This window comes from Electrophorus electricus, chromosome 19 (assembly GCF_041902795.1).
Source record: "Electrophorus electricus isolate QZ-2024a chromosome 19, ASM4190279v1, whole genome shotgun sequence".
Classification (NCBI taxonomy): Eukaryota; Metazoa; Chordata; class Actinopteri; order Gymnotiformes; family Gymnotidae; genus Electrophorus; species Electrophorus electricus.
In genome coordinates, this window is record NC_137515.1 from 7,640,782 (window position 1) to 7,665,055 (window position 24,274).

Here is a 24,274-nt window from a genome sequence, read left to right on the forward strand (position 1 = left end):
AGGTTCTTGGGCATTATTAAAGTGAATGTGGATATCACCAACAATAATAGCTCTTTCTACTTGAGTGACTAGATTAAAGAGGAAATTTGCAAACTCATTAATAAATCCTGAATAGGGGCCTAGTGGCCTGTAGATACCAACTGATGCAAGAGGCTGGGTGGGCTTATTGCTGGCTACATTACGCTAGTAAAAAGGATTTCAAAGGACTTGAAATCATAACCAGCTTTCTGTTTTATGTCTAATGTGTCAAAAGTATGATGTTAAAGTCAATTTATCCATTTGTTGCGGGTGGCTATAGTGCACACAGTTAGCTACTTAAAGGTAATAGTCACAAACCACTTCAGACTTTATAAATCCTGGTAATAAAACTGGACTGCAGTGAACTGTAGGTTTGTACATGGGTATGATATTTAGTAGGTTCTGGTCTGACTCGTAGGCCGCGTGGGCCGTTTGTGCTCCTCAGCCCATGAGCCTATACATGCTTGAAACCGGAACTGCCAGCTCAAAAAATGAGGGGAGCACTTAATCAACATAATATAACACCAAGTCAATTAGACTTCAAGCAGGGTCAAGGTTTGCTGTGTCTCCCAGCACAGTCTCAAGTGCATGAAAAAGACAGCAGGACATGGGCCATTACACCAGGAGACATGGACATGGGCCATAGAAGTGCATGAACCCAGCAGTAGGACCAGTGTCTTCTCCCTGATGTGAGGAGGAACAGGAGGAGCACTGCCAAAGCCCTGCAACAAGACCTCCACTCGGCTACTGGCATGTATGCTTCTGACCAAACAGACTCCACGAAGGTGGCATGAGAGCCCGACCTCGTCTAGTGGGACCTGTGCTCACAGCCCAGCACCATACAACACTAGAACTGGCAGGTCCCGTGCTGGCCCCCACCCCCGTTCTCTTAACAGAATACATGTGAGAGATGTGAAAGCGTGGGGCGATGTGGTGGTGAACGTTATGCTGCCTGCAACATCATCCAACACGACTATTTTTGACTGACTGCTGTTAGGTACCAGGATTAAATTCTCAGACCCACTGTCACCTTGCACTGGTGCAATGAACCCTGGGTTCCTCTAGGTCCAGGACAATAGCCAGCCTCGTGTGGCCATAATGTGTGTAGACAGGTCCTAGATGAAGGCTACTAACTGGCATCACTGCTCCACACTTGAATCCAACTGACTTCTGGGACATCATCAAGGAGCCCTGATACAGGTCTGAGAAGAGAGAACAAGATCCAATGTGCAATTTACATGTTGTTGGACAGTGCAGAACTATTTTAATTACAAATACAATTTATGTTCCTTCATTTTGGCCAAAAAGCTTCTCAAGGTGAGAGATGTCTTGCGAAGCACCTCGAATTGCTAGCGTATGAAGTGCTCTATAAATAAATGTGCCTTGCTTGTCAGTGCGATTGCCTTTTTCTCATCCATAGCTGCCCTTCCTACCGCCTTTCATTGGGCATGCAGCTATAGTAGCATTCCTTGACATACTTGTCCATATATGGTTTGTTCCAGTAGCCCCCTTTACCATCGAATGTTCCGGATTCCCGTACATTTCAAGCAATCCTTTTAAATCCAGAAGACATGTATCGCCCTGCTGAATGTCCTTGTTTCAGAGTTTAACTGTAGCAATAGCAGTCTTACCCAAGATCCTTTATTGGCATTAGTAGCAAGATTGAAAAAGACACACGCAAAAAGTGGTTTGACGGTTATTCTGGCTTCGCAACTCCACACACCGTTTGTTTACATGCACAAAAAGCTGTAAAACCCACAAAAAAGCTCCCCTTTAATTTACTTTTCAACAACGTGGACGTAGTCACTTGTTAAACTTGCCAAAAAAGGATATTACTACACCCTAGCTAATAGCACAACGCAACACACATTTAATGGTGAAACTCATTTTATTACCTTAGCATGCGATTACAGGTCATGAGCTTGTGTTTCATCATAAGCTTGCTCGGTACAGTGGAGCAGACCTTAGCAAAAGGTACAAAAAGCACTAACAATAAGGGCATTAAAAATCCGCTCAGCAGCAGCTACATGTCCACACATGTATCGAGCCTGCTTTGCATGGCCATAAGCAACAGGGAAATCTTTGCTCAGTGGTGCTTTTAAAGAGAACAAATGCAGTAAAATAGTTTCAGTTCATATTTCATCAAAAGATATTCCCAACCTTTAGAATCTCGCTGATAAATATTCTTATAGTTGATCATAAAACTGTGCAGTACGTCCATCTAACGATGGCTCTGGCTATATAAACTGATGGATGTGTACCATCTTGTATTTCATTTACAAGTAAATCGAACAATAGATTTGCAAAGGAAATGTCTAATACAGACGTAAAAATATCCAAAAACATCAGCTCCTTTAACAATGGTACATCTGACAAGCAAGCAAATCATTGTAACCATCAAACCTGCCAAGTTATTGCAGCTAAACAAATTTATAAAATTCAGAAAAACAGAAATTGAGACATTTCCAATAGACAAAACAGATGGTGGCAGAATTTCCAAACAGAACGGAGGTGAGGCCATACAACAGGCAAGACACCGACAGGGGGCAGTAGGATCACAGTTGCACAATTACTACAGTCTTCTGCTTTTTGTAATGACATGCACGAGACCCCCGGAGCTGGGCTGATTCAACTCGGACACACAGACTAGCGAATTAAAATAAAAGCATGGATCAACAAGTACAGAACTAAAACCATGCTTCAGCAGCTACAGGACGGTTTATTGACGAGCTATAGGTATAGCAAAAAAGTTATGCTGAGCTGAAACTCCCACACTAGCATTAGAGGAACGCATTTGATCAAAGCTATGAACAAATCAGACAATAGTGAAGCTACATTAGACAGTGCATGCAGCTGCACGTGACCCAATCAGTGCACAAATTGCCATCAATCGCCTTAATCCCCCCTCAAAAAAAAAAAAAAAAAAAAAAAATCTAACTTTAAAACTACCTTGACATCTCATCAGTGGCCTGACTCATTTGGAAAGGAACTTCATTTTCACAAAGAACTATGGGAGACATTGGAGAGCCAGGGTATATGGTGGAACACATCTACCACCATCTTGTTGAATGCACACACCGAAACGATGCTTTTCAGGCAATAAATCCAACACCACGAGACCAGTGACAAGTTAGTGAAATTGGTAACCACTAATGTTGACAGCTAAAGTCAGGCAAAGGGCTCATTATGTACAAGTTCATGTCGTCGTATCACTGCATTGCATATAAAAAAAACCCACATCCACTGAGGGATCTGAAGCAACAATTTCTCCCCAGACCGGACACCCTCTAAGAGAAACGCAACAAAATTCGGTTTCAGTGAACAAAACTTTATGGTCAGTGTGGGAGTCCGTTACCAATCAGAATATAAGACTGTGGCAAATAATGCCAGTTCTGATAAGCAGGAACAAAACCTGCCAAAAAAGCCACCAAACAGCAGCTGACGGATCCGCTTTTGACTCTTCACAGTGACTGAACGAGCAAAACGGGAGGAAGAGATTCCTGATACAAAAATACTTTGACAAAACTTCATAGAAGTTAGCAATGCTTCATTCAAACGGGGGGGGGGGCACATCTGAGTGAGGAGGCAGCGAGCAGCAGCTTCAGCCCAGACCAATAAACCGACAAGCAGAGAAAAAGGAACTGGGGAGCTCTGCATGACAGGGCGGGCTAGCCGCGCGTCAGTGCGCTACAGAGCTTTCATGACTGGCTAAAGCAGGGAAATTATATGGGAAGTGCAGCCCGTTTTGCACAGTGCCAACACACCAGAGCATCCGCACACCAAACTACGCTTGGTTTGAGCTGGGTCATTAGGGGCTTCCCATGGCAAGCCCCTAATGGCCAGTTCTTAACAAGTACTATTTGCTCCCTGATGGATGGACTTCATATGAAGTACACCGCTAATATCCGAGTACTACTACTAAAAAGCAAGTAACAGCTTTAAGATGCTTTAGTATGAAGTATTAAAACCATTAGTCTAGGCATTATGAAAAGATTAAAGTTAACCCGGCCATGATGGTCACCGCAAACACGTTAATGCTGCCACGTTACAATATCCGAGACACACACACTGATCTAGAGTAGTAATAATAATAATAATAATAATAATAATATAATAAAATGTAAAAAATAGCTGATATAAAGCCTCGTAAACAGAAAGCACTTCCTAGGCATATATTAAACAATAAATGGGTTCATTATAAAACCTGACAAGTTTGAAGATTAAAGAGCACTCCGAATACATGCGCGTTCATTTCATGCACATGGATGATACTGTACTATGACATATGCAATGTACAGTATTTACTGAGCACCTGACATATTATAAATACATCCTGTAAACATTGTATTATAACTAGAAACCCATTGGCAATAACTGCAATAGTCTTAATGTAGTAGTTTAATTTTGCTATAAGTGCAGCTAATTATCAGCAAGAATTTAAGTCTTACTACTGAGCTGTCTCGCAAGACAAAACAGGGTGTCTGACTGGCTAAGGAGTGGCACCAGTGAGGATTCTGATTTTCGGACAGCTAGGAGACCTGAGATGGGATTGTAAACATAAAGACCTTTGCATAAGCTGGGAAATTAAAGAGGGGGGAGAAAAAAAAAAAAACAAAAAACAAAAAAAAAAAACCCTGCAAGGCCTGAGTAGCTCTTATGAAGAGAACATGGGGAAAATACATAAGGTTAGGTTTGTTACATAAAATACATAAAACAATCAAAAACCAAGTTCTGGAAACCCAACAAATTCTAACACTAGGTTAGTGTGCAGTGGACATTTGCGACTGCTGGGGAGTCTTAAATTCACCTTCCCATCCAAAAGCCTACAGCACACGCTAAAACAATCAAGTTTTCAGCAGAACGGAGTGGCATAGCCTTTTAAAAAAGGCAGCTCAGCCCGTTATCTAAGGACGAGTGCGTCATTGTGGCATGACCCTTGACCTGATGGCATTCGATTTTGGGGATGCTTTCTGGCACCCTTAGCTGCCGTTGAGAAGCATCTCCAGCCCTGGGACTGGCACGTCTCCAGACTTCACCGACTCAGTCAACACCAGGCTTCCCACGCCAAGGCCCCCCAAGCGCAGTCTACCCGGGGAGAGAGATTTCCTGCAACACACAGAATTCACTTTATACGGTTCCTGATAAATTGGGAGAAACTTCATATACAGCATTCAGGTTATGGTTGGCTGAGGTTAAAATGGGCAGCCAACCATTTCACCAATTCAGCATGGAGCACTTTATACAGAGTGGCCCTTCCTGATTAATTCTGTGTGGAACTAAAAAAAAAAAGTAGCACAGCTAACCTAAATGCCGCCATCTTTAACAAACGCGCATCCACCAAGTGGTCAGGTATTGTCTGGTCAGTCTTTGACCTTGACACAGGATCTGTGAATACACTGGATAGGTGATTCCCAGTCTGAGATTCCAGAGAAACCTAATAAAATAAAATGGTTAACACACCAAATTATTCCAGATTTCCCTCAGGCTGGAGCTCTTTCAGAGAGCAGCTCTACTACAATACCTCAGGCTGTAACTGCTGTGATTCTGGTTCTTCCATATCAAGAGCAGACAGCTCTAGTTCAATGTCTCGGTCCGGTTCACTCTCAGTACCGTCCTGGATCAACATCTCTGCTCCATGCTTCCCACTGCTGCCAAAGGACCTGCACCTCTGATTACTGACATGCACGCACAAACAAAATATGCTAAAATTAAAAACAAGCAAGCATGCATAACCAAAGTGACATTTTTTCATGCTGGTATTCAGACCATTAAAAACTCACTTAAGATCAGGTGATCTCCTTCTCAGAATCTGCCCTATGAGTAATCATCACCACACCAAACACGGACCCACCTAATGAATCCAGGTCATCCCAAACCCTGTGTGCAGTTAAACTGGTTACCTCTCATGGAAGCTGGAGCAGCTGGAGCCAAAGCCGCATGCTCCCCACCGGCAGTCGCCAGGTCCCGGGTGGGAGCCGTAGCCTACGGAAAGACAGGAACAGCTCATCACTACCGAGGCAAAACAACACCTCACAGCAGGGATCAGCTCACGAGGCCACATGGCACAGCAGACCATGGCTCACCTCTGAAGTTTACAGGCGTGGGGTTGGGCCTGCCCTGGAGAGCAGCGACCCGAACAGGCTCAGGGGTGCGCGGGTCCGTGCGAGAGGCGCGAGAGATGGCGCCCCACTTGGAGATGATGGGGCCCTCACTGAAGGGGATTATGGGGTCCTCATCCCGCACGCGCCGGTAGGGTTCAAAGAAGCGGGGCCAGCGCCTGCCTGTGCACTCTGCGTCCTGACGATCACACAGACACCAGCAGAGGGAGACACGAGACCAGGACAGAGAAAGATCAGAGAAGTTACAAGCCTGTGGCTGAAAACAGGATTATTCCAGTTGCCACTCTGTCAACATGCATTAAGCTTCTCAGTGTTTAGTATTCTAGCTTTAGGTACAACACTGACCCATCCTGACCGAGCTAGCATTGTATGGACATTCCCCCACTCAAACACGATGACAGACAACGTATACCAAACGTCTGAATTCCAACAGAAAATTATAAACTGCTCAGCAAGGGTGTGCAAGAGAAGGAACAGTCCATGCTGAGAAGTGGCCACAAAAAATGCACCAAGGGTGCTTCTGTCTTTGGCTTGTCTCATTTTGTGAAAGCATTTAATAGGGATGAATGATAAATACTTGCAATTTATTAAAGGAAGAATCCCATGTTACACCTGAGGATTTTTTTTTAATTTTTTTTTTTTAAAGTCAGGTTTGTTTATTTGTTAAATTGCATGGAAGTTATTCATTGGCAATTGTAAAACGAGAATAAAAAATAAATAAAAAAAAAACATTTTTTGAATGCATCGAGACAGAGGGAGATGTCAGAGTGAGCATGATTAGGAGGGACTCCACTTACCGCATGTTGGGTGCAGGAGGGTGGGCAGAGCCCTCCAGGCTCTGCCTCAAATGGACCAACAGGGTCACATGACCAAGGGGAGTAATGGGCCCCTGTTACTCCCCCCCCACACTTACAGCTCCCACATCGCCCAACCTGCACATGAGAGGAAAAACAGTCATGTGATTTAAAAAGAGTGGTCATTCTTCTTCCCTCACACCCACCAAATGGGCGGATATCAAAAGAACGGCAGGGAACAGTGACTCAGCTGCTGTCTTTGACGTACACACCACCACCACAAAGTACTTGCTTGGATCCATCAGTTGCTGAGCAACAGCTCCACTTTAAATAGCTTAATACGATGCTATAGAAGAAGGATGACCACTTGGCTGTCAAACTTGGCAGGTGAATACTTTTAACAAATCCCAAGTTCAACACCCCATCTTAGGATGCACTACCAAGCAAGACAAAACGCTCCTAATCCACGTATTTTTAGAGCCATTATGCAATTCATATATCTGCTAACAGCAAGTCACGCTCCACCCCCACAACCCCCCTACCTCGGAGCAGATGTCCACAGTAAAAATAGGTTGTGCTCCTCTGCTGGGGTTGCTGGACTGGTGTGGCCACTGTTCGTGGTGGAATCTGTAGAAGTCTTCACACGCGTACTGCTCCTGCAGTAAAAGGATGGCAACACGCCACGCTTTACATTTTCCAATCAAATCAACAAACCAATGTTTACCCCTCCCAACATTACAACCAGCCATTTAAAAGTAAATTAATTCAATGCAAACCAAACTCTCAGCTACAGGGCTAGAGCAAGCGCTATAGAAACTAACAGCCCAGTCTTGTCGAGTAGTAATTCTACAAGCAAGTTGGCAGTAGAGATGCACAAGGCTCATCATCACTGTTAACTTGATCACTTATGCCATGGTGACAGAAAACACCAATTTTTGATTGGCTGGCTGGTGTTTTATTCTTATATTCACCTCTGACAATAAAAGTGTATGGAAGCAGAAGTGACTAGTTCCAATAATCATAACCAAGCATGACTGGCAGTACCCTGTGCAGAGCTGTCCTCCTATCGGCAGAACTGCAGTACGGGCTGTCCAGCGAGTGGAAGCGTTCCCGGAGGGGGGGCTGGTAGATGGAAGAGTGCAGCACCTCCAGAGGGAGGGAGTTGCTTCTGCCATCCTGCCTGGGGTATAGCTGGGGCCTCCACACCCGCCGGCTGTCATAGACAGGGGTGTAGACACCATGCCCGTGGGGGTGAGGGTGTGCGATGGGCGCATAACTAGCGGTCGAAGGGTAGGTCAAGAGACGGTGGTTAGGGATTTGGGGCTGCTGCTCCAAACAGGAGGGAGCCAACGATGACTTGGCTGGGGATTCGGAGGCAGGACAGGAGCGAGTGAAGAGGCCCAGGCAGGGCTTGTGGGAGTTAGTCATGGATGAGTAGTAATGACCTAAACAGAGGAGAGAAGGGTTTCTGTGAAACAGATGCAATCCAGTTTCAGGGAAGGCAGTATCCACTGCTCAAGACGGATGTGTCAAGTCAAGCAGGTCCACCGAGAAATGTAGACAGAAATGCAGAGACAGGACCAGCCTGGAGCAGCCAAGGGTGTTTTGGTGGTGCAAGGTAAGCAGATGGGCACCAACCGGAAGAATGGTAGGACGGCATGTCGTGTGGAGGCCGTTGTTCAGAGTAGTAGGCCATCTCAGTGTGAGCTCTGGGGGGCCCCAGCGGGCTGCGACTGGCCAGCGTTGCGTCCACGTCCGCAGGAGTTGCAGCAGGGTGCGGGGCCGGCACTAGAGACTGACTCGCACCAACTGGGGTCTTTGGAGGAGAAATCTGTTTCCTTGGGGGGGTGGGGGAGATGAATTCAGAGTGGGAGGGAAAAAATAAATAAGACATTAGAAGGACGCTGAGGCAAGCATGGCTGAGGTAAATCCACAAGCAAAAGAACAGGCTCTCAAACTGCTGTTATGAGTTTCATACCAAGTTGCTCCTTAGCCACTATAAAATTTTCGGACAAAATCTCTGTCTACATAAATAAAATACAACCAATTTATTCCAGTGGACATTCAGAACCGGCCTAAACAGACGCAGCCTTTATTCTAGCCTAGAACTGTGCAAAAAGGAATTGGCGTTAAACAGCGTGCATACAGACATCTCAAAATTACAGCCTTTATCGCCACTCAAATTCACATGCTTCCTCCTGCATTTTCAAACCAAAAGGCTTTTTGTAAGCAACAGGATTCATATTTGTTGTGCGTCAAGGCAGGCGTTTTGGAGGAAGACCAATGCACACAGGGTCATGTGAAACAGTACCCTCTTTGAATTCCATTGTTTTGTGTTATCTGGACACAATTTCTTTTTTCCACGTAACTGCGCATGTAGTGTACAGCATTCCTAGCACTGTGACTGAGAAGTTCCCACACGCACTGTTGATAGACGAATGTCAGCAGCTGCTCCGACAGGCGTGTCTGCCTAGCTCTTGCCGAGTTACACATGGCAGGAACGCAAGAGATCACACGCGGCTCTGCTCTCGGGCCCTGCTCCCTGGGGTGCAGTGCCTCGTCGACTGGAGTAATGCCAAACAACCCTGGGTAGCGGTTCCCAGTCTCCTCCATGTTCAAACACTTTCCCTACTGACATATGCATTGTGATCATGGAGTTCTAGTCCAGGAGCGAAACTGAGAGAAAAGTTCTTACTCCTCTTGGCTGGCGTTGGTGGGCGTGAGCGTCACATCCTCCTGCTCCCGCTCTCCTCCTCTGGGAACGAGGTGGGTGGGAGAGGGACCCTCCGACAGCACACCCTCTTGCTCATGGTTGAGCAGGACCCCAGGAGACAGATCGGTGAGGGGAAGCTTAACAGCACCCGACCTGGGAACCACAGCTGGGAGCAGGGTTGGCCTTGCTGCTCCGCCAACCTTCTTATTCCTCATCCGGTACCTGGGGGGGGGGGGGGAGATCAGACAGAACAGGGACAGAGGGATGAAGTGAGCAAGCAAGGGAGGGAGCAGCGGGGCGGATCGAGACCGGCAGTGGAACCCAGGAGCTTGGGCCTGTGCGGTGCTGGCGTGTGGGTGAGCATACATGAGAATGAAAAGCAGAACAGACACTTCCCTCTCTGCACTGTGATGCATCACGAGACACTGAATTCTGCACGCAGGCGTGCCGGTGTAGGGAAGGAGAAAGGCGTGCCGCACCTGAACGTGATCACACGAGCGTGTGCGTGCATTTTCTTCCCTCTCCAGCTTGTGTTGTGCATATAACTGTATGGCGCACCAGTGCACACACTTTTCCAGCTTGCCCTGTGTGTGTACGTGCATGTGCACCGACACGCACATTTACCCTCATGTCCAGACTGTCCTGTGCAACTGCGTGCATCTGTGTTCACTCACTTCTCCAGCTCGTCCTGTGTGTGTGGGTTTCACTCACTTCTCCAACTCGTCCTGCGTGTGGGCGAAAGTACAGTTGGAACCGCGTGGGCATGTCCCCTGATGCCGGAGCTCTCTGCACATGCTGGTCTTGTACTTGCTGTTGGGCTGAGACTGGGACACATCACAAAGATTTGCTTTTCAGTGCAAAAGGGATAATTACGGATTCTATTTGACCAGACTCTGCAAATGAACTGAAACCAGACTCATGGTGAGGCAGGACTCAGACTCTCCCCTTGTTCTGCTTCTCACAGTACAAACCTCTGATTCCACCCTAGAGGAGCTGACCAATCCAGGGAAAATAGCTAATTGTGACTCTCTGGAATCAAAGTTCTCTGTTGTATTTAGTAGAGCTCCCAAACCAAGGGCCACAACGATGCAACGGTAGTCTACTTCGATCACATTCTGCTGAAGCAGACAAGTGTGGCTCAATAGCACAAAGCATCCAGACATAAGGCCACCAACATAGCAGGCTTAGAGGACCAAGACCCAGTACTCATTCAGGCTTTTCAGTATGCAAACCGAAACGAATCGTGCACTGCGGTATGTGACTGAAGAGTGGCCTCACTTCAGGAGGCAGTTCATGCTTCCCATGCATGCTTGAGGTGACAAGTAAGAAATATAAGTCAACCATCTACAGTCACAGGTTTAAGAGAGAGCTATTGTTTAGTGACAGCACTAACTCAGTCTTCGTACAGTTAAGCATCTGCTGGCTGCAAAGCCCAACACTTCAGTCTTTGCTAGTGCTTTTACACCTGTAACCACACCAATAAAGACCTGGGTTACAAAGGCATTTCAAGGTCAGACATCTCTAGATCACCATGGTTCCTTCAGTCACTGTTAACAGGTAATTATTTCTCAACGGGTTAACAGCGTTTCCTTCTTTACAGGTTTCAGTGCAGCCCTTCCATCCAGGATTACTGTGGATCCTTCTTGCCTCTAGAAGAAGGGATACCACCTCCTGCTGCCAATTCTACAGGCAATCGGGTATGTGAACACGTCTTACACACAGCAATGTCTTGGGGTCTTAAACAGTCTTGGTGATCTCTCAGTCTTCATCATATGTACTCAGTAAGCCTTATTAATCTACAGTACCAATTTGTTACTTCCAATACATCACTGTCGAGGAACAACAGTCAGGCCCACCTGAAAGGCTTCATGGTTCTTTCTGCTGAAGTTCTGGATGAAGTCAACCAGCCCATGGACAACAACCTTCACTGCCAGCATCACACGCTCAAGCTCTGCCCAGGCAGGTGCATCGCCATCTGCACACACACACACACACACACACACAATCATTCAATTACCCTTATATCCACGTGGATTTGTGTGCATTACCAAAGGCGTTGGGGGTGGACATGTTTGAAGCTACCTGGGTTATGGTCTATGCCGGCCAGTAGTTCTAATGGAGCTCGGAGGCTGTTGAGGTTAGCTGGATCACCCGTTCTCTGCAAGACTATGGTCAGCTCCTGGACACTCTTTGCAAAGGATTCTGGGGACTGGAGCTGGTGCATTCAAGAGGAAGGCAAGGTGCAGACTTGATTAGAACAGAAACTTGTAAATGCATTTTGCTCCAAGACACATGCTGCATACAGCTTGGATTCAGGCTGTGCCCAAACAGCTGGTGTCCTCAGACTACTAAAAGACTCTTATGAGATCAGGTGGTTTCCCAAACTCAGAATCTGCCCTATGAGTAATCATCATTGACACCAGTCAAAAGCACACAGTCTGGAGTCCTGAAGAATGAGTGAGAAAATACTTGTGTTTGAAGGCTCAGAGACTAAGGTAGGAAACTGCCAACAAGAAAGCATCACTGTCTGGTGAATGAAGTGGCCTTCAATTACACTGAAAAACATGCGAAGTAACTGAAAGCATCCAAAAAGTTACAAAGCCGCGCTTGCAGAGGGAGGTAGGTGATACCTTATCTATGATTGACTGCATGTGGGACTTGTGGAGCAGGTCCCCATACAGCAGGGAGGACCACTGCTCAGGGGAGATTCGCAGGCCCGCCTCCATGGCGATGTGGACGATCTGAGCGTCGTGCTCTCGCCTGAGAGCCTCGTACATGCGAAACTCCTCCTTCAACTGCATCAGGGAGGAGTCTTCATCACGCTTCGTCACCTGAGGAAGAGGACAAAGTCAGTCACTTAAATCAGGACCTGCTGATACATATATGCAGAGCAAAATTTGACAACAGATGTTATTCACCAAATAAAGAACTGGAGGACCGTCAGAAGGGCGTTAGGAACTCAACACTTAGTGCAGTGTGTGCCTGGTGTTCTCAGGCTATTAAAACTCATTTGTGAGATCAGGTGAGAGATCCTGTGATCTTCCACTCAGAATTTGCCCTGAGCAATCATAGACACCAGGCACACATGCAAACATGTGCACACGCAGAGTAAGAGGGCTACCAAAAGTAAAAAAAAAAAAAAAAAGAAAGAAATTTACACCCCACTCCATGCATTTCAGACTCAGTATTCCTTTGGAATACTGTCTGGAAGCAAAAATGCACAATACCCATTGGTTAGAAAACAGACCACTAATTGATCCAATTGTAACCATAGCGTGGTGCTGATGGAACCTTTCCTAGGTTCATTAGGAGGGTTTAAACAAAGGCAAATCTGGATTTAGTAAGTCTACGATAGCAAACTTTACAAATACAATTCAGGCCTAAAAAGGGGAAGAAAAAAGTTGCTACCCATGTAGTCTTATTTCTTACGTTCACATTCAGTCCCTTTTAACTAGTCTCCCTTGCATGCATGCGTCTGTCCCTCAAAAAAAAAAACCTCGCGCAGTGATCATCACTCCCGGTCCCTGCTGCTGTTCTGCAAAGACCTGAACCCGCTCAGGGAAGTCGTCAGCACCTCTGGGAACTCCTTCAAGACGGCTAGAACATCGTTCCAAGTGACTACCTCATGAAGCTGCTCGAGAGAATGCCAAGAGTGTGCAAAGCTGCCATTAAAGCAAAAAACATGGCTACTTTAAAGAATCTAAAGTATGATGCGTTCTGATGTGTTTAACACTTACTATACAATTCTACACATTCCTTCAAAGTTGAGATATCTTCAATATCAATCTACAATGTAGAAATAAACTACTGAATGAAAAGTTAGTCCAAATTTTTGACTGGTACTGTATGTGTGTTTTAGGGTTAAAAAAAAAAAAGGCCCTTCTCTGCATCAGATCTGAAGGTGGAAACCAGGTGACGGCCTGCTACTACTGCAACCCAACCGGGCAAATATAGCACAGAGTTGCACCCTGGGATAGGGGTACCGCATGCCTGCCCTACCAAGCATGCTGTAGTTACGCGTGCACACACACACTCACCCCACCCAGCATCATTAATAGGAAGATTGAATGTCTGATTAAGTTCAGACTTTACGTCCCACGAAATCAACCTTAACCCATGTACATTCTAAAAACAAAACATGAACTCATCCTTGTTCATGTTGGGGTGGGGGTGCAATGTGTTATCATAACTGACAGTGCTAAATTACTTGAACATTTAACCCCTCATCATGCAAAACAAATTTGTCTTATCCATTCACATTCAGTCAAAACAAACCAATGATATTTTAACAAATCAACATCAGAGCGAGGTGTGCAGGAAAATGGCAAAGCAAAGCCAGGCAACAGGTGAATTCTCTCATGGGTCAACCTTGACCCCTCTGCACCCGATATGTTCTGCAAAGTTTGTAGGGAATACTCAAACAAGGCAAATGTGTACAGCAAAAACAAAAAACACTACTAGAGCACCTGGAACACAACAGATGAACAACGTAATCAATTTCAAGTTGACCAAGTTAGTCACAAGAGCATCTCACGGGTTAAAAGACAAAAAAAAAAGGAAAATACAAAAGTATATTGAGAGAATACATTTACTTTAAGAATAAACAACTAAAAATTAGTTGTTTGCTTATTTATTTGTGAATAACACTAGGCAGTGTTGTTACGCACTACACTATACCAACTTCTAAATAACATTGTTTTGATGACGACGTGCTGTCCTGCACGTTTCATCTTCCTCTGCCAACACCCGTATTCAAGTCATTAGCTATATTCAAGCCTCTGAAGCAGTACTTCTAAATCCATTCCTCATGCTGGAGCACTAGCCACAACATTTCTTTCCTAGCTCGTTCCAAGCCTGTTCCAATTACTAGGGTTAGACAGAGCTGGCCTGAGCTGCAAAAATGTTTATAGTCTCAAGCCATCTGTGGAGTGGACTGGAAGAATGTGCTGGACCAGGTGGGAATTAAATATGATCTGATATGAGGGTCCATCAGGTCTACGCTGCACTGCGGAGTCTCACCCTTAACCTAACCATCCCGCGGAGCCCAAGCCCAACTCTGCACCTTGAAGCAGGAGGCCCTGTACAGGAGCTGCACCACGTGTCCAATGCTGGTCTTGGAGGCCTGAGGGAAACGAGCTTCCAATTTCTGAACCACGAACAGCACCAGAACCTTCCGCGAGAGGGCGGAGCCATCCTCGAGGGCCAGTAGCACAAGCTTCAGTGCATCTTCCTGCATCGCTGAAACACACGCGCGCACGCACACACACACACACACACACCATTGAGACTCACGCATGGTTGACAACAATTTGAGCCAAAGCTTATGCTTGATGTTCTCAGACTATAAAAACTCATTTGAGATCACGAGAGGAAACCTCCCATTCAGAATCTGCCCTATGAGTAATCATCACTGACATCAAGCAGCATATGCTCTCACCAAAACCTGTTCAAACCCACCCCAGTCAATCCTACCTAATCCAACACCAGTCCTGCACTACAACCTAGGGACCCAACACTCAATCCTGGGATCTGAACGCAAACCAGGTTTTTGCGATCACCGAGTCGTGGTTGACCGACATGGGTTTTTAAGGGCCAGTGCTGATATTTAGAGAGCAGGGGGGCCGATTGCAGAGGTCACACAGATAATTAAAACAGTAATGGAGACAAAACTGCTGAACTGAACATTTAAGTAACTATAAATAGTTATTGCCTGCACTGTATTTGTACTCTGCAGTGCATTACATTTTAAATAAAACAAGTTTAATTTAATGTCCACAGGTAATAAAAAACAGCAGGGTGCATGAGTTATAGTAGAAAGCTCAGACTTTCACCACCTTCCCAAAACACATTTGTGTACAGGTTTGGGCCTGCAACACAAAACGCTCATCACCATACATGCATAATTTGGCAGGATGAACAGAGCAAATGAGCACTGGCAGACTGGAGTGACCATGAGCGATTGTGTCTGGACAACAGAGCAGAGAGTTAATCAGGAGCCAGACCTTGTAAAGATTTAAAAATCAGGAGTAAGATTTTATACTGTATGCAATAATGGACTGGGAGTCATGGGAGGTTGGGGGTAATGTGTTCCTGTGACCTGGTGTGCATGAGAACTCTTGCAGGTGAAGATTTTTTATCTTCTTGAGAAGACTAGGAGGGAGTCCAATCAGAGCAGAGTTGCAGTATTCCAGTCTGGATGTAATAAAAGCATGAATTAGTTTCAGCTACAGAATCAGAGAGTGAGGGAGACTGTCTGGCGACATTTGTAAGGTGGAAGAAGGTCATTTCGGTGATGTTATTAATGTGGGCCTCGAGAGAGAGAGTGTAGAGTCTGTGACAATGGGGTTATGAACCTGAGTCACAGAGGGTGTGATGAAACCCACGATATATAGAGTGGGTTGATCAGTTTTCTTGAGAGTGGAAGGAGATGCTATGAGAATGGCTTCAGATTTACTGCTATTAATTTTGAGGAAATTCAAAGCCATCCAGTTTTTAATGTCAACCAGGCAGCTGATCAGGGAGTCAGGGGGCAGTGCATCAGAGGGCTTGGCGCAGACATAAAAGTTTAAGTGCTGTGATTTACTCTGAATCCAGACTCAAACTGCTCAAAAAGTTTGTTGGAAGGTATGAATCCTTGAGTTGGGCAGACACTACACTTTCCAGTATCTTGCTGAAGAAGGTAAAGGTAAGGCAGTTCCGGAATAGTATAGGAAATTGATACGTTGAGTAGCAAAAACACTTTGGAGACGTTAATAATGCAATAATGAACTTCGCTGATAAATCCCAGGATACACACTGCAGCCGCCGCAGCTAAAAGGTAACTAGTGAAGCACAGCCACATAACGGCTCAGACACAGCCAAGTTAAATAAGTGTCCAGAGGTAGTTTTGTCTACTCGTCAGGACAAAAAACCCCCACACACACACAAAAAAAACCAAAACAAACCATACATGCGAGAGTAGAAAGTTGCTCGGATTAAGGCAGGAATGTGAAAAGGGAAAGATCATGTTAGTTTGTTCCAGCATGACTGCAACAGGAAGCAGCAACACACAGCAGTCAAATAACCCAGTCGTGCAGTCGTTTACAGTCGTAGTTAGTGAAGTTTAACTAGTATGCCACAACAAAAAGTGAGGTTCGAATTAGTGTGGACAATAGACCAGAATCAGAGAGAGACACACAAAAAAAAAAAAAAAAAAAAAAAAAAAAAAAAAAAAAAAAAACCCACCAACAAAAATTGTAGAAGCTGGAGCAAAACGACAGCCAAATGCACAGAGTACTTGCAACCCGGAAGGAGTTGAGCTAATTATTCCAAGATGGTGCACACAGAGGGAGAGACCGACACAGGCGCACACGGGACACATGCAAGTGCAGAAACTCTGAGCTAGATGCCCGTATCGTTCATTCCCCAAAATGTTGTCAAACTGATAACGTTGACACCATCTTTCAGAGTCCTTTGAATGTAAGACAATAATTTAAATCTCCCTTTAGCAAATGCAACCGACTAACTTGTTTGTTTTATATCCACCAAATCAATTATAATAGCATATTGGTGAGTTGAGATGAGAATTGTTTGAGCCCTGTAAGCTAGCTAGATAGGTTAAATGGTTAAAGGCTCACTAACAATTCTCAAATAACATTAATTGCATTCTCTCACTAAATGACTAGAATGAATCTTACAGACAGTAAAACATTGTACATGTTAAAGTGACCAATTAAATATATTAAGCTATGAAAGACAGGAAGCTTGTTCTCCCTCAGGAAAAATGTTACATCCAGCATCGGCATGCACCCACTGATGTCCGTCCGTAGACACCCGCCTCTAACTGCTTCACAGCAACCAGACTGACAGGGCTGCGTCATTTTTTTGAGTATGGGCTCATGAGCACAGGCATGAGCTCATCAAGTCAAAAATAGCCTTAATCAGCCAGCCGATATATCGGTCAACCACTACCACGGAGTAATAAGTTCAAGTGACTGAGCCATCATCACACCTAAAACCACCAATCAAGGAACAAGGATTGAGTTATGTGGGGTAATATCAAGCAGTTTTCCGTGTTCTAACATATGGACATTATGACTACCATTCTAGTCCTGTTACAAAAACCTCCAGATCAGAAAAATAAAACGAGCGGCTCCGAGAAGGGTAGAGGGATGGGGCGATACTCACCGGGCCCCAGGAACTGGCAGCCACGTGCCCGGACAGCCGCCCACAGGTTGGCGGAGAGTTGTTGGGGATTCTGATGCTGCAGGATGAGCTCGGTGACGGTGCGCTCGCCCAAGGAACGAGCTACTCGCTCTGCCCGCACACGCCCCTCCTGTTCCACCAGCTGACAGCTGACCATCGTCACCAGCTTTCTCTGCATGGGTCGGCTGAGCGTACACGGGCTAGGACTCGCCACACCTGCCAGAGCGAGAAAAGGAGTTGAGATGCTTTCCAGCTCTGAAATGCTGAGAAGCTTCTTGAAGTTTACGTCGGCATTAGTAGTCATGGGTGCTCTCCCTGCTATGCATGTGTGTAACATATGGACAAAGCACAATGAATAATTGTTTTCCTGTACTTGGGAAGAGAGAAAAATACATGCCTCAAGGTTGTCATTGACTATTCTGTGTGCACAATTATTAGGCAAGCTGTATTTTTGAAGATAAATTTTATTATTGAACATCTACAGTGCGCTCGGTCAATCCAAATTGTTAATAAACCTCAAACATGAATATTTAAAAAAGAGAAAAAGTGAAGTTTTGGCTTTCCGAGGAGAATGTGCGTGTGCATAATTATTGGGCAAATATTAGTGTGCAGAATTATTATACAACTAAATGGGGAGGGGTCCCCTCTTTTTTGAGTCCATCTTTAACCTGAAAAGAGCCAGCTCTTATTTAATAATAACACTACCGCACATCCACCTTGGTGTCTCTGTGCCCGTTAAGGGCCAAGGGCCCATCCATCACATCAGTCCATAAAACCTATGAAAAATCTGTCTTCAGGACACACAAGGTGAAATGTCAAGACTGTACCTAGAAATATCTGTTCAGTGGTGGTTGGGTTTCAGCCTTCCTTACTTTGGCCATGTCTGAGTACTGAACCTTGCACTTTGGACACTCCAGGTAGGTTGTGGTCCTGGAATATGACAGCACTGGAGGATAACGGGTTTCTCGTCACTTCACATTTGATTCAAGATCTCAAATCTTCAGCAGGCAATTTGCATCGTTTTTCCCTCTCTCAACACGTTTCTTGTGACCCTGTTGACCATTTTTGCCAAAACCTCAAAACATTCCCAGATGGTTATCTGAAGCACTTAGCAGATGCCAACACTAGGGACGCGTTCTCAATCTGGAGCATTTGAGGCAAGAGCAATTTTAGAAACTAAAACCATCACAATGGAGACTGAAGTGTGATTTTCAGACCGTGATCACATGTCCCTCAGCTGGTTCCAGATTAACGCATCTCTACACATTGTTGCCTCTGACGCAGGAGCCCCAACCACACACGGAGAAAAACAGGAAATGCTCTGCTCTGCACACAGGGGCACTTAACCACCATGACAAAAGCACACTCAGTGTACCATAGTCTCACCAGCACACAATGAACCACCTCCCTCTGTTTCACATGCTAGACATGCCCACTTGTACACATACAAACCTTTTCCTCCGCTGATGGGGCTGAGGTAGAGAGCCAGCTCCTCCACACATGTTCTGCACACTCCATAATGCTGCGTGTCTTCAGCACTGCCCACACACACACTCTGGCCTTCAGGAACCTACAGAAATACCTGAGTGTCAGTTCAGTTTAACTATTTAACACAACAAACACTTACTGACTATGCAGTTCAAGCAAATTATAGCAGTGGCGTGCAGTCAGGCCCTTCTAAACCTTCAGAGAACAGCCAACAAGTAAATAGCATTACAGAAACTCACCACAGCGTATGGCTTTAATAAACCCAACCCTCACACTGACAGTAGGTTTGTCCCAACCCACCATACCCCATCACAAACCCATCAAAACATTTACACCCATTGCCAGAATACAACACCCTCACACAATGCTCTGCTTACCTGTGCTCCCACCAGCTGCAGCAGGGCACAGTTGACGGGCAACAGATCGATGTCGGTGCTGATGGTGGTCTGGTCGAAGGGGCAGGCCTTGCGGTGCAGTTTGTGTAGGCATGTCTTACAGACTGTGTGGGAGCAGCCCAGGCTTATGGGCTTGTGGCTGCTGGCATCAAACTCATTGTAACAGATCGGGCAGGACAGGAACTCCGTCCATTGGGCTGCCTGCACAGGCATCCTGTCACCTGCAGGGGGCCAGGAGGACTTCAAGGAGATCGCATGCTGCCACACCCTGACTCCTCACCCATGCCTGGGCAGAAGAGAAAGGGCCCTGCCATTGAAATTTGACTAATTTCAATAGAAACTGCAGAAATCAAAGCCTTCATAAAACACATCAACTTAATGGTAAGAAGCAATTAACTTAATAAATAGGAAGAAAGTATTTTAAGTAAAAATCTCAATGTGCTTCAGCAGAAAGAAAAATAAGGTCAAGTCTTAGACGTGTGCTACACTGGAGTTTCCAAAGTATCGGCCTTAGTTAATGAAGTTGGACATAATCGTGTTAATTTCTCCCCCATCTTGAAACGTGTCTACGTGCTCAAGCGCCCGAATACCACCACCCCCTTAACCTTTTCTACAGACGTAATCCCCCCAAAAAATGGTTTTACGGCAAAGTTTATTTTCGATGCATCAGACTGATCAGATCAGCTCATTGTCCCGAATCTTCACCCATGCGATTTGCAGTTCACTTCACGATAACAACGTGCAACCTTAGGACAAAAATCATATCTTAGCTATAACTCATTTCATAATTGCATTCATCTCCATAATACACAATTCTCCAAGCTGTCGAAGCGTTTAACTAGCTCGCTCACTTACTTAAAATCGCTAGTTAATGTGATTTTTGCCAAAAGACGAAAGAAAGAAAATAGACAGAAAGAAAGAGAGAGAGAGACCGCCGAGGGTAACTTGGGTGGATGAATAGATAGATAGTTATTGGATAAAACTACTAACCCTAAGTTCAGAGTCAACCGACCAAACAAATGTAAAGAATCACAGCTACAAGACACACACAGAAGGAATCAACTCAATAGCTTGGCAACGTCAGTATCAGTAGTAACGCCGCGCACTAGAGAGCAGGCATTAGGCCGCAAAGTAAACGTATACTACCGAAACAAACTGAAGCTCCACACGCTCCAAGCGGCTGTGTCCGCCAGTCGTCCTCCCCTGCGCGCACCGTCCCGCTGTATGCGCACTGAACACACGCATATTTCTGCTCTACTGCTGAATTTAAGGCCACGAAGGACACCCAACACTAGCCACCGAACATGTGATAAAAACGTGCTCCACCTCGATAACCTCCTCCTCCTCCTCCGCCTTCTTCTTCTTCTTCTTCTGGTGGGTCGTGTGCACACTGATCGTACCGCCACCTATCGTACCGTATGTCTACGGTATTTCTAGATTCCGAATCGTACGGGAGAAGACAAATTGAACAGTATTAAAGCAGAAAACAATGCGCGTAAAATTTATTTGTTTTTTTGTTGAGGTCTTCCGAGTCGTTACAATATGATTCATATCATAACAACGTCTTAATCTGGGGTATTGCGGGTATGAGCTTTTAAAACATAACTCAGTATCTTACTACTGTACTCCTTTACTCTTTATATGGGTGGACAATGCTTGTATGGCCTTGTGTCCTGGCATCTAAATTCTTCAGTAAGACCAAGCCGGTGCTGGTAATGCAATTGTAGACGCTAGATAGTCAAAATTTACAGTTAATAATAATCATCACGTTAAATATGAGCATGCAGTAGGTTGACTCCATGTTTAGCTAAGTAGGCCTATATACAGGCTTGTACTCTATAAGCCTTGTGCACAGGCATGTTAGCCTTGTGTCTGAAACATTAGCCATCTCCTCAGCGTCCACACCAAAGCAAAGCAAAGTAACCAATCTCTCACTTCAACTAATAAGTGCTGCTTAATATACTTCATGTATTACGTAGGCCGAGGCAAACCCACCTCCCTGCCCAACAGTTACTTATGCTTATACCCCCCTGCACACACCTCCCTCCTCACCAGCCCTGAGGTTCACACACACAGAACCTGAACCCCAGGAATGTTGTTCTGGGAGAAGAGGTGAGGGAGTGTGGCTGTCTGGGTCTTTTCTGATTGGTCTAAGTGCATGGAAAAGGGACCGCTACATTAGAACATCCTGTCCCCTACAGCCTGTATGCCCCAACTCTCGAACCCTGATAAACACACACATGCTTTTGGGATTAGTTTGACAAAGTTCTCTCATATAATTGATCATTATTTTTGGCTCTTGTGAACTGTTGGGAATTGAGAATTTGAAAAGGAAACGCTTTCACCAAAATGTTCTATCCTGCTAAGCACAATGTTTGTACATATGTCTTTCGGTATTTTCACATGTGCATACATGCAAAAAACTTTAAACAAGCATTCCCAGCTGACATACCTGTTGAGCTCTCTAAAAATCATCTTCCAGATCAAATCCAGGCCAGACTGACTCTTAAATCGATATTCATGTATTTATTTACTTTTAATATCTTAAAACCGTTTTTTAATTAAACAAACATAGTCCAAATAAACTTTAAAATACGTATATGACAGGTGGTGATTGATGTATGTATGTACCAGGGTGTATGTATTAATTCTTCATAAATACAATTTGGTTGTAAAAATAGAATTTTAAAAGATGTGTACGCAGAGCAGATGCAATGGAAGAAGAGATGGGACTGCCTTAATTCCATAAAGGTCAGATAAAACGTCCGACCTCGCTTTCGTGGTTTGTATTAGTATATAATTGTTGAGTTTTGATCATTACTGTCACTGTAAAATAACAGTACGGGCTCAGTCTTCGCTGAAAACGCTATAAATTAAGATGCCTATTAAAACGCAACTGCTGGTTAACGCCCCATAACTCGACAAGAATCAATCAAGAGCGATAATTACAAATAAGATAATCGCTGTCGTGGAGCGTTTTTAAAGTGAAACGAAGTTTCCCAATGTAAGCGTTGAGCCAAAAAGGATCGAAGGGTATTCAGATTGCCATTTACCATGACAGCTGCGCAAGCAAGTGATAGAACTTTAGACATAACAGACACCATCTCCTTCACTCTTCATAATTATTAGCTGATACTGTCTGATGTGGAAAAACAGATTCGTGTGAAGAACAAATAGCCTACAAGTAATTAAATGATACCGCGAGAAATGTTAAAACGCAGTGCACTCCTTCTGCGCTTTCAGATGGAGTATTGTTATTTATTCGGTTATTTTAGAGGGGGTCGGATTCTTCCTGAGACACTTTAAAAACGCAATATAATAAATCAAACATCAAGAAGCGCCAAGTATCAGTATAATAAACCTCCGTGGATCATGGATACAGGAAGGTTTATTATACGAGCCAACCATATCTACAGTGTAATTTCATGCAATATCATGCTTACGTATTAAGGCAGCATGGAGCTTTAGGAAACTCGTGCATTGTGCAGAATGTATATATTAAATCCGTTAAATATTATGAAAGATATGATTCGGGGAATTACTAATATTGCTTAACGGCTTACGAGCCTTTATTGATAGCTACGTGCAGAGCGCCCTACAACCTAGAATGTCAAAGTCGCAACTTCACTTACCCTAGGCACAGTGACAGCGGAGAATCATCGTAATATGCAATTACTGCATCAACTTCGCATGCCATAAAAAAAAAACCTCAAATAAATTTAACTGTTCCGACTCCGCAGTGACGTACTTTTCCCAGTTTAGAAATGTGGTAATTACTCCAAGGCTTCTCAATAAATAATGCTCGTCAGTGCTAGTAACCCCCTTGTACGTTCACGGACTACGCGACATACTCCCCAAAGTGGTTTCGCTCCAGTAGCTGCGATGTCGTGAACTAGTATCACTCCGCTTGGTCTGCCATTTGACGCAACTGCAGAGCTTAATGATGGGGAAAGCCTTTGAGAAGCGCGTTTTGAAATCGAAATATAGATGAACATCGCTAACAGCAGAAGATCATATTTGAAAAGAGTGGTTGCCCGTGGTACTATTTTCATTGCCGTGGAAGGATAAAGTTGTAAAGAGGCAAAGCCGGAACAAGCCGCTTTTCGAGGCGTGGGCTGAATCTGTTTTTAAAGACACAGAAACAGAAGAGTAACAGCACCCGTACTGACCGGATTTATTTCCCTGTTTGGTTATGGTAGCCCGTGATCTTAGCGTAGGTTAAGTTTTGTTTAAATGGCAAATTGAAGTAGGACTTAGATCACTAGAATAATTTGTTTAGAATAATGTGAAGTTTTTCGAAACAATACATTTTTTTTTGGAGGAAGGACAATTCTATGAGAAGACAAGAATTCCTGTAGATTCTTTGAATCCCTCCTCCTTGTCCATGTGGAGCCATGTCTGATAGAAATGTATGTGTTCAATGAATTTCCGTCGGTTTAAATCTCTCCCTCATCCCCCGATGTGTGAATGACATTTCTAGGGCAAATATATAATAATTACACAATAAACAACAAAAAAACAATCATATGAGTGTATCGTTTTATCTGTACTGAAGCATAATAT

General features: G+C 44.7%; 1 protein-coding gene across 3 annotated transcripts; it reads right to left on the minus strand.

The window, feature by feature from the left end:
• Positions 1-1,887: 1,887 nt before the first annotated feature.
• On the minus strand, positions 1,888-23,815 carry rc3h2 (ring finger and CCCH-type domains 2). 3 transcript variants are annotated; one of them, XM_027007422.3, is made up of 19 exons: positions 23,344-23,815; positions 19,694-19,997; positions 19,281-19,398; positions 17,811-18,044; positions 14,707-14,882; positions 12,275-12,475; positions 11,727-11,859; positions 11,501-11,619; positions 10,356-10,468; positions 9,627-9,866; positions 8,570-8,769; positions 7,976-8,376; positions 7,474-7,587; positions 6,935-7,069; positions 6,102-6,315; positions 5,919-6,000; positions 5,540-5,693; positions 5,322-5,452; positions 1,888-5,124 (listed from the first exon to the last, which is right to left on the minus strand). In XM_027007422.3, the coding sequence occupies exons 2-19, from the start codon at positions 19,922-19,924 to the stop codon at positions 4,998-5,000; spliced, it is 3,123 nt and encodes a 1,040-aa protein (XP_026863223.2). In that variant the 5' UTR covers positions 19,925-19,997; positions 23,344-23,815; the 3' UTR covers positions 1,888-4,997. The 3 variants fall into 3 exon arrangements, with proteins under 3 accessions (XP_026863223.2, XP_026863240.2, XP_026863231.2); XM_027007439.3 differs by having other exon boundaries at positions 19,694-20,018; XM_027007430.3 differs by lacking the exon at positions 23,344-23,815 and adding an exon at positions 20,858-21,039.
• Positions 23,816-24,274: the final 459 nt, after the last annotated feature.